This window comes from Pseudonaja textilis, chromosome 4 (genome assembly GCF_049901715.1).
Source record: "Pseudonaja textilis isolate UNSWEBS1 chromosome 4, rPseTex1.2, whole genome shotgun sequence".
In the NCBI taxonomy this organism is placed as follows: Eukaryota; Metazoa; Chordata; class Lepidosauria; order Squamata; family Elapidae; genus Pseudonaja; species Pseudonaja textilis.
In genome coordinates, this window is record NC_141993.1 from 16150289 (window position 1) to 16164192 (window position 13904).

At 38.9% G+C, this 13904-nt stretch overlaps 1 protein-coding gene across 1 annotated transcript in view; it reads left to right on the forward strand.

Annotated features, from left to right (window-relative positions):
• The window catches only part of COL13A1 (collagen type XIII alpha 1 chain), a 128208-nt gene that overhangs the window by 42539 nt on the left and 71765 nt on the right, over positions 1 to 13904 (forward strand). The window contains exons 13-17 of the mRNA XM_087932127.1: positions 4549 to 4647; positions 5224 to 5256; positions 5874 to 5900; positions 6696 to 6731; positions 12328 to 12390. Coding sequence (XP_087788253.1) covers positions 4549 to 4647; positions 5224 to 5256; positions 5874 to 5900; positions 6696 to 6731; positions 12328 to 12390 — 258 coding nt within the window. The remainder of the gene's footprint in view (positions 1 to 4548; positions 4648 to 5223; positions 5257 to 5873; positions 5901 to 6695; positions 6732 to 12327; positions 12391 to 13904) is intronic.

Sequence of the window (13904 nt, forward strand, 5' to 3'; positions counted from 1 at the left end):
TTTATGTATTCAGTATTTTTGTACATAGTAGAAGAGCTCCTGTCACAACATCCACCTTTCAGCACTGCTGTTTATAAATTTTCTTACAAATGGCTTCTCAAAATTTGCCTTCCCCAGTAATGGCAGACTTGAGGAATTGAGTACCAAATACAAACTGGGAAAGTTTTTAAAGTTATCTTCTCATCAGCAAAGTTTTAGTTCACATCTTTAGAAAATATGCAGATCTTCATATTTATAAATTATGAATAAATAATTCTCCAGAATCTCCGTTTATTGGAAATGATATAATCAAGCAAAGATTGAGACATAATAACAGTAAGAAGATCTTGGTCCAGTTTACGTCCTTGAAACTAACAGCATTTCAAGGCACACCACCACAACGAGTGCTTAAATTTAGTGCCTTAACCAGATTACATGTAACACATAATCATACAGACTCCAATTTGGTTCATTCTCTTCATTTTTTGATCTCCAAGGATCATGGCAATTTTGTTTCTGTGGTTCACTGGTTAATTCTCAATGTGGCCTTGGATCTGCTTCTAATTGTGGCCTTCTCAATCCAAAATTATGCTTCCAATATATCACCACAACATGTTCTCTTTTTTTAAACCATCGCCCAGAATAATTGGATGGCAGGGCTGCAATATTACAAAGCCATTTCATTTTGCAACAAGACTGGAACTTGACTTGCCCTAAAGAGCAAATATCTTTAAACATGAGTTAAAAAAAAAAATCTTTAGAGTGTCTACAGCTGTTGTCATGGGAGACCTTCTGGCACATCTCTACGCCCACAAAATAGGAATAGACTTCAGCCACCACAAGATTTGTTTCTTCTTGCATTTATTTTGATGAAAACAGGGGTGGGGGGTGGGGCTTCAGTTGTAGAAATAAAGTCCTAATGTGAATAGTCAGTAGAATTTTTGTAGCAGTAAATCATTTGGGACAGATAATTTTTGGATAACTTTGGATTGCTGAAGAGAATAGAAAATCATAAAGTGGCTACTCCGATAGCTCTTATCGTGTTTAGTAAGAGAAAAACTGAAAGAATTTATTTAGCTGACTTCTCAAGGAGGAAAAAAAAGCTTACAGGAACATTTTAAAAAGTCAAGTTAACACATAATTCACCTGCGGGGTCTTAAATTTCAGGCCCAAGTAGACACAGAGTCAAATAATCCCATCTCATTTATGAACTTCTAAACCCAGTCCTTTAACCCATGGCAGCTTAATCTTCCAAAGAGATAGAGAGAAATAACAGCTCAAAAAAGCAGGTCTCTCCATTACAGAACTCATTGCCAGGGCCTGTAAACAATGAACGCATCTCTGAAATACTGCCTACAATGGCTGAAATACATCAACTGTTTTCTGCCTGGCCAATAGAAAATGAGTTTACGATGTAATGCAATTTTGCCAGCTTGTGCAACAATTCATGAGCTACTAACCAGGCTCATTTTGTAGGAAGTGGGTGGAGACTTTGAATTTTTAAAAGAATAAATCTGGACCCAGTTAGTGTGACTGAATCCTGCCAGAATATTTGGTAACTTTTGACTCATTTGTAGCCTGGATGGATGAATTGAGTTATAGGCAATAGGCCCTATGTGAATTTCATTTTATGCAACCTTTCAGGAATCCACCCCCAAAGTAATCTCTTCTACAGGTTAGAGCTGGATACTTTGCTGAAAAGAGGTGCTTCCATTGTCTTGCATGTCCTACTCAGTTGCCTGTTTCATTCATGGAATTAATTGAGGGTTGAGGAATTACACTCGAACCCTGTCCATATTTTTTGCAGCGATTCTATTTATTTTATTTGCATGTTAAATTCCAAATACTAGCCCTTGGAGCTTGCCATCCAAGGCTCCTGTTGTTTGGATCCATATTGTAAGAATGTATTGACTACTCAGAAAAAGATGAAAAAATGCTCCAAAATTGTTAAGGACATCTTTGTTAATAAGCAAAGAAAGCATTCTCTGAGTTTGCTTGCTTGAGGACATTCACGACCCAACCAGGTTATACCATCAGTCTGAATAAGGGTAGGGTTTGTACTCACTCACACTGCTGTTAACTAGCTGGGTAATAAAACATCTGCCAACAACTAAGCTTGAAAAACACCAATAACTCCATAGTTCAATCTGAGTTACAGATGTTCTTTTCCAAAGAGAAGTATACATAATAAAAATAGGAAAGTACAGATAGTGTGGCCAGATACTTCCTAACAGCAGCAGTATTCTTGATAGACTGAGAAAGAATTAAGGAATCTTTGTTGTACTGCAGTGGAACTTGGCTGAATGAACCGGTGAATTCATTATAAATTTTCCAAATTATATGAGTAGAAATTAGACTACTCTAAATCAGGGACGTCCAATCTTGGCAACTTAAAGACTTATGAAGTTGAAACTCCCAGAACTTCCCAGCCAGTTTGGAACAGACATGGCTGGCTAGGGAATTCTGGGAATTGAAGTGCACAAGTCTTACAGTTGCCAAAGTTGGACACCCCTGCTCTAAATTGTGAAGAGTGAAGCTGCTTCAGCAACACTTATGTTGTGGAAGTTAAATGGAAAACAGAAACAGATCGGCTCAGAGGCTTGCCACGAGGTGCCCAATGACAATGCTTTTTCCATCACCCACTTCCTTGATATTGATGAACTCAGACTTACTTTTATTCCTTCCTTTGGTTATTTTACTTTTTCCCCTGTTTCCATTTTCTTCCCTGGCTGCTCTGTTTGACTTTTGATGCCCTACTGACATCTTTTGCCTTGTGACCTTTGGCCTTTCCCTGTGACCTTCTGGCTCGGTCTTCAGTTGTTGCCTCTTCTCAATTCAGTGCGACTGGCTCCGCCCCCAGTCATAAAGAGACGCACCTTCCAGGTATCCTTCTCCTTTTCCTCCTACTCCTGGTCTGTTCATTTCTGAAACTGATAATTAATCAGCTTCCCGTCTTCCTTAGGAGAGGGTTTCATTAAAACTAGAAAAAGCAAAGATTCTCTAGTGATTCAGTCACATCCCCATTTCACAGAATTGACAGATGGGGGTTTAATGCATTTGCACGCTTTGTGTAGCAGCTAAGCATGAACACGTGGTTGAGTGGTTACTTGTCTTGAAAGTATTGTTAGACCATATAAGATCTTAGAAGAAAGAGTATTGCAGAGCAAGAATATAATGCTTTGGGTTTTTTTTATTAAAAAAAGGGGTTTAATTTGATTTTAATGGAACCAATCTGTTTTACAATACAATCTACTAAGCAAAGGTAATTCGCTATCCATAGTTCTAAACCAAGGGTCTTCAAAATTGCAAGTTTAAGACTTATGGACTTCAACTCTCAGAATTCCTGAGCTAACATGACATTCTGGGAGTTGAAATCCACAAGTCTTAAAGCTGTCAAGTTTGAAGGCCCCTGTTCTAATACCATAGTGAATAGGACCATTATTTTCATGAAAGTATAAACAATGCTTGACCACATCTACTGGGCCATCACTGACTTTAGAGACAATTATATAAATATCAGAATTGGGACTGGCAGAGATTTTATATGTGGACATCTAACAAGTCCTGTACCATCTCAGCTGTCCAGCAATAACACCTTTCAATAGACAGAAGTCTCCACGTCAACCTCATTTTGGGGAATAATGTTCTATGTGCTTTGGTAGATAAGGTTCAACTCAGCCAGAGTGCTTGTATAAGCAAGATGCCCATTCATGCAAAGTTCTCTTGTTAGAGTGAATTATGCATTCCGATGGTCTGGATTGGCCTTCCAGGATCCACCTGAAATCCTACTGGATAGCAATAGCACTTAGACTTATATGGTGCTTTACAGCCCTGTCTAAATGGTTTACTGAGTCAGCATATTGCCCTCAACAATCTGGGTCCTTGTTTTACTGACCTTGGAAGGCTGAATCAATCTTGAGCCAGTGAGGATCGAATTGCTGAACTGTAGCCGGCGGTCAGCAGAAGTAGCTTGCAGTATTGCAATCTACTGTGCCACCGCGGCTTATCAGGGATGGAGGAAGAAGTCAGAGACCAAACAACACCCTCACCAGATGTCATAGGCTAAATGGAGCTATATTAAAATTTGTTTTGCTCCATCATACGTGAATTTAATGTGCTGTTAGGCGTCATTGAAAATAGTCTCATGTCACCATAAAGTATTGCATGATCAAAAGATGGAATTCCATTGACACAATAGGAGTAATTTCCCAAGTAGGTTTTATCACTAGGGTACTTCAAATGCATACCTACAGAAAAATTCATGTGATGTGAATTTTAGCGTTAGATACAGGAAAATCCAAATAAAGTTATAACACTTTATTGGATGCCGTTTAATATATGCACTCTCATTTTCCCATCCAACTTCTTGTAGTGGAAGTTTTTAAAAATGTGGGAATGCACTATCAGCCAATCCACAGTTAGTCTTTGCCTGAGTTTTGGAAACCCCCTTCAGAGACTTTCTAACAAGACCTTGTTTGGCTTTACCCGTGTTCCTTGTCTTAGGTTGTTATTTGTGCTCCCGTGTTATTTGGCTGAGTTTATAGTAATGTTATTCTCAATGAACCTCAGGGTGAACAAGGACAGGCAGGCAGCCAAGGGCCTCCAGGGCTACCTGGGCCCCCAGGACCACCCGGGACTCCAGGACCACCTGGCCCAATGGGCCCAGCTGTAAGTGTCTTTCATGTCTATGTGGATCTCCCTCTCTCCAAGAACCTCTAAATGGACCTTTTACCTCTATGTCTGACCGGTTTCTGAGGTTGCATCAAAGCCTTTGATATCTTCTGGAGGTTTTTAAGAAGAGGTTGGACTACCATTTTTCTGATAGGGTCTCCTGTTTGAGCAGGGGATTGATCTTCAACCTTGGTCACTTTAAGACTTGCGGACTTCAACTCTCAGAATTCCTCAGCCAGCTTTCCTCAGAGTTGAAGTCTACAAGTCTTAAAGTGGCCAAGGTTGAAGACCCCTGGTCTAGAAGGCCTCCAAGGTCCCTTCCAACTCTATTATACTGTTATTCTGCCATGAGGTGGCTACACAAGACTGCCGATTTCATGACTCCCATCTGTGAAAGAGCCCAGCTTGAGGTAATTATGGTTTGAACTCATTTCACTCCCAAGCCAATTCTTAAGTTAAGAAACTCTTCAAATGATGAAGAGTTTGTTGGCCTACTCAGATTTACTTTGATGGCCTGCTCAGATTTACGATACCTGTGGTATCTCAGAAAGTCTTGTTACTTTGTTCCCCTAGGGGAAAACCGGAGAATCTGGCAAGGATGGAAAGGTAAGCCATTTAATCATTTTTCTTGCATTTGTTTGCATTAACAATGTTTTCTCAGAGCCTGAGAAGAACAACATGGAACACATGTTGAATTTCAGAGGTTGCATGGGTTAATAGATGAATTCCACTGCAACGTTTTATTCATCAGACAAAAGTCATATTTCTCCTAGAATGAAGTTTCTGGACTCATTTTAGTCCTGGTTACATTGCATAACTGAGGGTTCAGCTAACAGTGAAGGAAGGGAGACTCAGCCATTCCATGCAAGAGCAAAGATTTTTTTAAAATTAACTTTGCTTTAATTATGAAATAAAATCCCATTACAAGATTTCACATTTCATAATTGTCTAGCTGCTTGTGGGTGGCAAGGAATGAATAATTAATGTGCCATTTCATAGAAAGTTGATATTAAAAAAGATTCCCTGGCTCTATTTTTAAAGTTGGCTTTTAGATAAAACTCCACATGTTTGGAACTGAGCAAAAGTCAGTGAAAGTTTCACTATTCAGTGGAAGACATTATTCAATCAATGCAAACCATATTGAAGGTCAGATCTTATCCCAGAGCTTAAGATCCTTTGACCACTTTTGCTACTTTAGTGATCTTGTGTTCCTTTTTCTTTAGGGTTTGCCAGGACCTCCTGGACCAAAGGTGAGTAAAATACCTTGAAATTAGCAGCGTCTTCTGAAATTTCAGCGCTTTTGTGCATGAACATTGCATTAGCCAAAACATGGCTAGAAATCCAGTTGCCAAGATGAGATCGGTTCTAAGTGTTTCTCCGCTGAACCAGGAAAATGTTTGCAATTAAAAAAAGATTTTTTTTTTTTTAAGAATCCAGTTCTAAAATTAACCAGCTGTTTGAACATTCCCCAATGTGTTAGATGTTAATTTTCCTAATTCCCAAATTACATGATCTTAGAAACTGGGTTGTGGATTGTTTCTACACTGGATCCAACTCTTAATGATAATGTATTTAATTGTGTGAAATGAATTGACCTAAGGTACATTTTGAAAAACATAATTGACTTTCAATATTCAAAAGTTGGGAGAGCGGTTTAATAAGCTATGGGGTAATGAGCGTACACAGAACTCTTTTGTTAGGACGCAAAGAAATTGTCAATCAAAATCCAAGTATTTTTTTTTGTTTGTTTGCTAGTTTCCATATATTTCTCCTTCTGCTGCATGGCACTACCTTTCCTGTCTAAGGACAATTCTTCTTAACAACCAAATTCATGTGGATCTTAAAGGGTAAAATGGCTCTTAACTATGGATATCATAGTTATTTTCTTAAGACATGAATATCCTCCAGTGGTCTAATTCTCATCTTATTCAGTATCTTCTTCAGAATCTTGATTTGTGTTCATTTTCTTTAAAAGAATCTTTTGGTTTGAGTCTCCAGGTAGTTTAATTCACTCTCTTTCTTTTTCTTTTCACTTGAATTTATAGGGTGACTCTGGACTTCAAGGATATCATGGAAGGAAGGTATGAACAACATAAAAATTGAATTAGAATGTAGGCACATTTTAAATTCATTAAAATTGACCAGAGCCATCTCAGAATATGATACACCATTTTCATCTTATGTATAGATACCTAACCATTTTCCTAGCCATGGCATTTACTTAATTTCTTACTGTGGGCATCTTTGACTAAGAGTGCCAGAGCCCAGGACTGTAGGAATTGTGATTTCCTCTTGAGCCCTTAATCAATGTTTTTCAACCTAAGAACTTTAAGTAATGTAGATTTGACCTCCTGGCTGGGGAATTCTGGGAGTTGAAGTTCACACTTCTTAAAGTTCCTACAGTTGAGAAACACTATCCTGTGTGCATTATTAATGAGTAAAATCTGTTGTGAGAATATGATCCTGAAGATGTTTCCAATTTCTCCAGTGCTATTATGCTTTTTTGGTTGCTTGAGACTATTTCTGCTTGACAAGCTGATTTAATTTTGGTGCACCCATAAGAACACCTGACAGAAGTTCATTTGGTTACAATAAGCTTTTCCCATCCTTAGCAAGTTTACGTATCAGGGAGGAGAAGTAACACAGAGAAGTGTTAGAAGTGCCAGAGAAGTGAGAGCACTTGTGAATAAACAATTTCCACAATTCTTCTGAGATAACATAATCCTACAAAGACTGATTATACATCACATTAAGAGTATTTGCATTTGCAATACATTCAGAAGCTCTTTTACTTGGTTAATTCTTTTCAATTCTTTCATAACGTATTGGTAGTTATTCTTCCGCTCCATTTACTATGATCAATTTTAGTTTGATTGGTGGCTTTTATTATACAGTAAGTTCAAGTGAATTTCACAGATCGATTAAGGCAGGATTTCATACTAAGGTCATGTTGCAATAATTCTGAAATCCAACTATTAAATCTACTGTTTTGGCTCCTAGGGCTAAATTCTAAAATTTTATGATGAGTGTTGTTTCAACAATGTTTCAACAAGGGAAATTTAATTACAGTAATGGCACATAACTCTGTCATAACTCTTTCAATGGTGGTGCAGTGGTTGCAGTGCAGTATTCCCGGCTACTTCTGCTGGCTGCTGGCTGCCTGTAATTTGGCAGTTCAAATCCCACCAGGCTCAAGGTTGACTCAGCCTTCCATCCTTCCAAGATGGGTAAAATGAGGACCCAGATTGTTGGGGGCAATAAACCACTTAGAGAGGTCTGTAAAGCACTGTGAAGTGGAATATAAGTCTAAATGCTATTCCTATTGCTATTATGGTAGTGATGAACACTAGACCATAGTCTGCACATTTTAAGCATCTAAATAATAGGTTCGTTCAATCCCTAATCAAAGCTTATTGTAACCAAATCAATGAAAGCTTTGCAATGTAGGATCTCCATGACACAGGCATTTTTTTTTCCCAACAGAAGTTAGTATCTATACTTCTGGATTGAACTATGGAATCCTTGGTGCTCTCTGAATGCGATTGTTTGATTGCAGATGTTCTATTCTCCAACTAGAATGCACCTTCATACTTAGTTGGGTAATGAAACATCTGTAATCAAACAACCATGCTCAGAAAGCATCAAGGGCTCCATGTTCACTTCCCCTTAAATGGTTCTGGAAAAGAAGAATCTCTCAAGGCTGAGTTTATCGACTCTTGATGGACAAAAATGATCCTAGCATTATATGCTGATATAATCATATCAGACCATCAGAGATGGATCAACTCAATCTAATGTAAGTGAGAAGAAGCATGGAAAAGGAGACAACTTCGTTTCAGACAGTGAAAGGATAGAATGCTAATAAAGAGAGCAATTCAAAAGATAATTTTATAAACAGGAATTAATACTCCTGACAGTCTGCAGCTATGCATATTGTGCAACCGCTTGTGTACATTATTTGGCTGAAGTTGTAACACTTGGCAGACTTCTCTTGAAATCTGCATAAATCAAAGAGTGGTCCTTCTACAGAGAAGTGAACATCATAGTCTCTGTGGCCCAGATCCATCTTTACACATCTGTGTGCACAATTTATGGCCTCTTTTCCAACGACAATGATGTTTTCTTCATTAGCTGACTATGCAACACTTAGTGGCTTTACAGCTCTCAGGAGAATGAAGCCAGTCACTGATCGGCGGCTGTGTGGGCGTGCATCAGTGAAAGAGCCGTCTTCTTACAGTAGAGGAAGGGATTCATAGGTCTGAGTTTTTAATCAGTAGAAGAAAAGGTTTGTTTTGACATAAGAAGAAAGTCCTAGGTTGCCTTTCTTATTTTATTACATTAGATTTATACCCCAATTTTCATTCAGAATCTCAAGACACAATTGGCTTCTCCTTCCTTTCCCCCCCCCCCCACCAGAATAACCCTGTGAGGACTGAGATAGAGTGACTGGCTTAGAGTCACCCAATGAACTTTTTTGAATGAGAACTTGAATCTTCCCCTCTCCAGGGAATTCAACATCTTCACCATTACCTACATCAGGGATCCACAAACTTGGCAACTTCAAGACTTGTGGACTTCAACTCCCAGAATTCCACAGCCAGCTGGGAGTTGAAGTCCACAAGTCTTAAAGTTGCCAAATTTGGAAAACTCTGATCTATATTGTTTCTGTACTGCTGAGAGAAAAGAAAGGCTAGAACAGATGCCTCACTGAGACAGAAGTTCTTTCTCACCATTAAATTTCATTTTGTTAGATAGGGCCCAGGGTTCAAATCTGTTGAGATGCTTCTGAATCTTGAGTCTATCTTCTGGAGTGTTGGCTATTCCTGCCAGTTTGGTGTCATCTGCAGATTTGGTCATCTCCCTTCTATTCCCTCAGATAAATCGTTCATGAAGACATTGAAGATTACTGAGTCTAAGGCAGAAATTGGGATATGCCACTCCATATTTCTCTCCATGTAGATGTAGTTCCATTGAGGAGTACATGTTGAGTGTGGCTGGTCAGCCAGTTATGAATCCATTTGGTGTCAATGCTGTCTAACACACATTTTTCTATCTTACCAAAAAGTAGGTTGTGGTCTACTTTATCCAATGCCTTACTTAAGTCCAAGTAAATGACATCCACAGCATTTCTCTGGTCCAACTAATTTAGTCACTTTGTCAAAAAAAAAGCAATAAGATTTGATTGGCACAATCTCATTTTGACAAAACCTATGTTGGCTTCTGGTTATACTACCTACAATGGCTCTCTGATTATTGAGAGAAAAGAATGGTTGGAAGGCTGGAGTTGAACCTGACATAGAGGTTCTCTCAAAACAGGGAAGGGAAAGTTACTTTGGGAAAGACAGCTTCCCAACATCAAATGCAAACGTTTCTTTTCTAGTGCTCTAGTGTGCTCTAGTGTGCATCATTCTGAAACCACCAAAGGTAACATTGCTTTAAAAGGATTTTATAAGGAACATATAAAACCTAATCATCCAAGACCATTTCCTCCCTGCTGTGTTTTGCATTAACATGCTGACACAAAGCGAGAGCAAAAAACCCAATGCTTCCTGCGCAGGATAATAACATAACCTGAAGATTCAGACAATAAGACTGACAAGCATTCTTTGCTTTCAAAAGGAGGAATCCATGCCAGTTTGGTGACTGAGAGTGTAGCTTGACTATGCTTTTCTAAGCATTGTTGAACTCTTCTTCATTCTCCCATCCCCTAAAAATGTAGGTGTAGTCTCCTAGTAAGAATCCTGCACTATGTGGGGTTTTTTTTCTTACCCCAAAGCTTGCATTTTGTAAAGGTTCACTCTATATTATTATTGTTATCTCTTTGATTCATTAAACATGAAATTCAGTCAACTGAACATTTAAAAATATATCACAAATATCATTGAATGGCACTGATGGTTGATACGAGTTGCTGCCTGGTTATCAACCAAGTATCTTCTTAAAATGTACAGTGTTCCGAGTAGTGCAGTTACTAGTTTTTGCAGTTTTGTTGGTGTTGCAGGAAGCTGCAATTTCTTGGTATATTTTGTAAAATTATTATTATTGTTGTTATTATTATTATCATCATCATTATGGTTCATCATTATGGTTCATTGCTTTCAGCCAGATGTTTAAATTGGATTTCACGTTTTAATCTACTTTCTGAGCCCTTCTCAAGAACTTGGAATAGGAAAGTTTTTTTGATAGTGTTAAAAGGTATCGTCACAGGATATAAGCTGTTCTAAGTAATTCTGCCTTTTGTAATTGACCGATAAGAATTTTGTCAATGTGATGACATTCAAATAGTGCTCCAGTTGTTTTGGGATTGCAACCAAGGTGCCTGTTACTTTTGGTACTTCTATTTCCAGGCCTCTGTTATTTTGTGATTATTCTCCAATTTTTCCTCTTCTATTTTGCTGTCTCCAAGTATTGCTATGTACACTATTCAGACTTTTTTTATCTTTCTTATACACAATTGTTAAGCCTGGGATGTTATATGGTGGGGGATTATTATTATTATTCATCAAACAGTCAGCCAGATGTTCAGACTGAGTCTGGCATTTTTGTCTACCTATCGAGTCCTTACCAAGAATCTGGGATAGGCAAATCTGGATGTTTGATGGTGTTACAGGTATCGCCGCGGGATGGAAGCTGTTCCAAGTAAAGCTGCCTTCTGCAATTGACTGATGGCAAATTTGTCAATGCCAATGATGTTCAAATGGTGCTCCATTTGTTTTGGGACTGCACCCAAGGCACCTATTAACTATTGGTACTACCCTTGCTTGCCTTTGCCATAGTTGTTCTATTACTATTTGTAGGTCTTTGTATTTTGTCATCTTCTCCAGTTCTTTCTCTTCTCTTCTGCTGTCTCCAGGCACTGCCACATCCATTATCCAGACTTTTTGGTCTTTCTTATCGGCAGCTGTTAAGACCGGGGTGTTATGTGGCAGGTGCCTGTCTGTCTGGATTCTGAAGTCCCAGAGCAATTTAACTTTTTCATCTTCTATGACTTTTTCTATTTTATGGTCCCACCAGTTCTTGCTTACAGGCAAATAATATTTCTTGCAGATCTTCCAATGCACCATTGTTGCTACTTTGTCATGCCGCTGCTTGTAGTCAGTTTGTGCAATCTTCTTGCAGCAGCTTACCATGTGGTCCACTGTTTCTTCAGCTTCTTTGCATAGGCAGCACTTACTGTCAGTTCCTGTCTTCTCAATTCTATTATTATTATTATTATTATTATTATTATTATTATTATTATTATTATTATTATTATTATACACAAAAATGACAGTATACAGAGCAAACCATGCTGGGTTTCGTATCACAAATCACTAGTTGAACACTTGTCAAGTGTTGAGGACTGCGTGATGTATCGGTGGATTATGCGAGCAGATCCCAGTAAGGTGGCCTTCTGCAGCTGACCAATGGGGATTTTGTCAGCGCCAATTGTTTTCAAGTGCTTGCCTAGGTCTTTAGGCACAGCATCCAGTGTGCCGAGTACCACTGGAACCACCTACACTGCTTTATGCCAGAGTCTCTGCAGTTCGATTCTCAAGTCCTGATATCTGGTGACTTTTGCAAATTGTTGTTGTTGTTGTTGTTGTTGTTGTTATTATTATTATTATTATTATTATTATTATTATTATTATTATTATTATTATTTTGTTACTACATTTTCTTGCATCTTTTCCTTAGGGTGAAGTGGGTGAGGCAGGCCTACCAGGAACACCTGGACTTCCAGGATCTGCTGGCCCTAAGGTAACGGTCAGATGTTCATCTTAACAAATGCTCACTGGAGGTTTTTAAGAAGAGATTGGATAACCAGTTGTCTGAAATGGTCTAGGCCTAAGCAGGGGGTTGGACTAGAAGATCTCCGAGACCCCTTCCAACTCTGTTATTCTAATTCTAAAAAAGCACCCATACAAAATAGTTGAGATTGAGGGGAAAGTACATCCCTCCCTGGGAGCACCGGTGCCTGAGCAGGATTACAACCTGAGTCTTCAGGACACCAAGCAACACCTTAGTCAAGATACCACACTGGCTCTCTGCATGAATTGCCGCATTAATTTCAAAAGCCAACAAATGACTCAGTTGCTTGTTATGTGTCTGGATCGCTCTGGTGACACTTCAAACTTTTTTTAAAAAAAATCCATTCCCAACCTTTTCATAGAACTATAGAGTCATAAGACTGGAAGGGAACTCGGTGGGCTTCTACTTCAACCCCCTACCTTACATCATCCCAGACAAATGGTTGTCCAACCTTTTCCCCAAAACCTTCCACAATGAAGTTCCCACAACTCTGGAAGACAAACTATTCCATCCATTAATGAATCCCTTCTCACCGTCAGGAAATTCCTCTTTATTTCCAGGTTGGATCGCTTCCACCCATTGCTTCTTGTCCTGCCCTTTGATGCTTCGGAGAATAAACCGGCCCCCTCTGTTCTGTGATAGCCCTTCAAGTATTGGAAGCGGGCTATCATGTCACACATACCCCCGATCCTTTTCTTCGGTAGGCCAGTCCACACCTAGTCAACAAACCTCGTTTCAAGAACAAACCTCTTTCACTTTGCACCCATTTGATGTGGCAGCTGAGTTGATCTGGTTTCCTCTTTACTTCTCCGTCTCTTGTTTCTGAATGTGCTTTTTCCACCCTTGCCATAAGGGGAAAAAGCCAGACAGTAGGTAGCCTGAAGGTAGGCATGGAAATACTTTGGGGTCAATTTTGACATAGGGCACTTTGTTACTTAAAATAACGCATTGTTATGAAAACCACAGCCCTGGGCAGACTTACTTAATGTCAAAGGGATCTGTCTTCTGTTGCCATTTGAGTAACCACAAGCAGATAGCCCGTGTCTTATTTCCATCACGCACAAAGGCCTAACTCAGTCGAAATTTACCTCAGAAGGACTCCTTGGAATTTGACTCTGAGCAAAAGTCTCTCCTTTGACCACTCAAATCGGCTGATGATTTCTTGTCTTCCTGCACTTTTGGGGGGAATAGGATTGATATTTTTTTTCCTCAGAAAGCCTGGCTGGCTGACACACATCGAATCTATCTGGGGTCAATGTTGAGGTTTGGCACGTTCCTTTCTCTTCTTTTACATCTTAGGACTCTTTGAAAAGCTAGCCTGATTTCATGCCCATATGTTATTTATTCAACTGAAATTTATATTGAGCCCATACAATTTAAATATATTACTGTCCTTTTTAAAAAAAAAAAAAAAAAAAGCATCTTACCATTTTGGCTAACATTCACAAAAGGTGAAGGAAAAA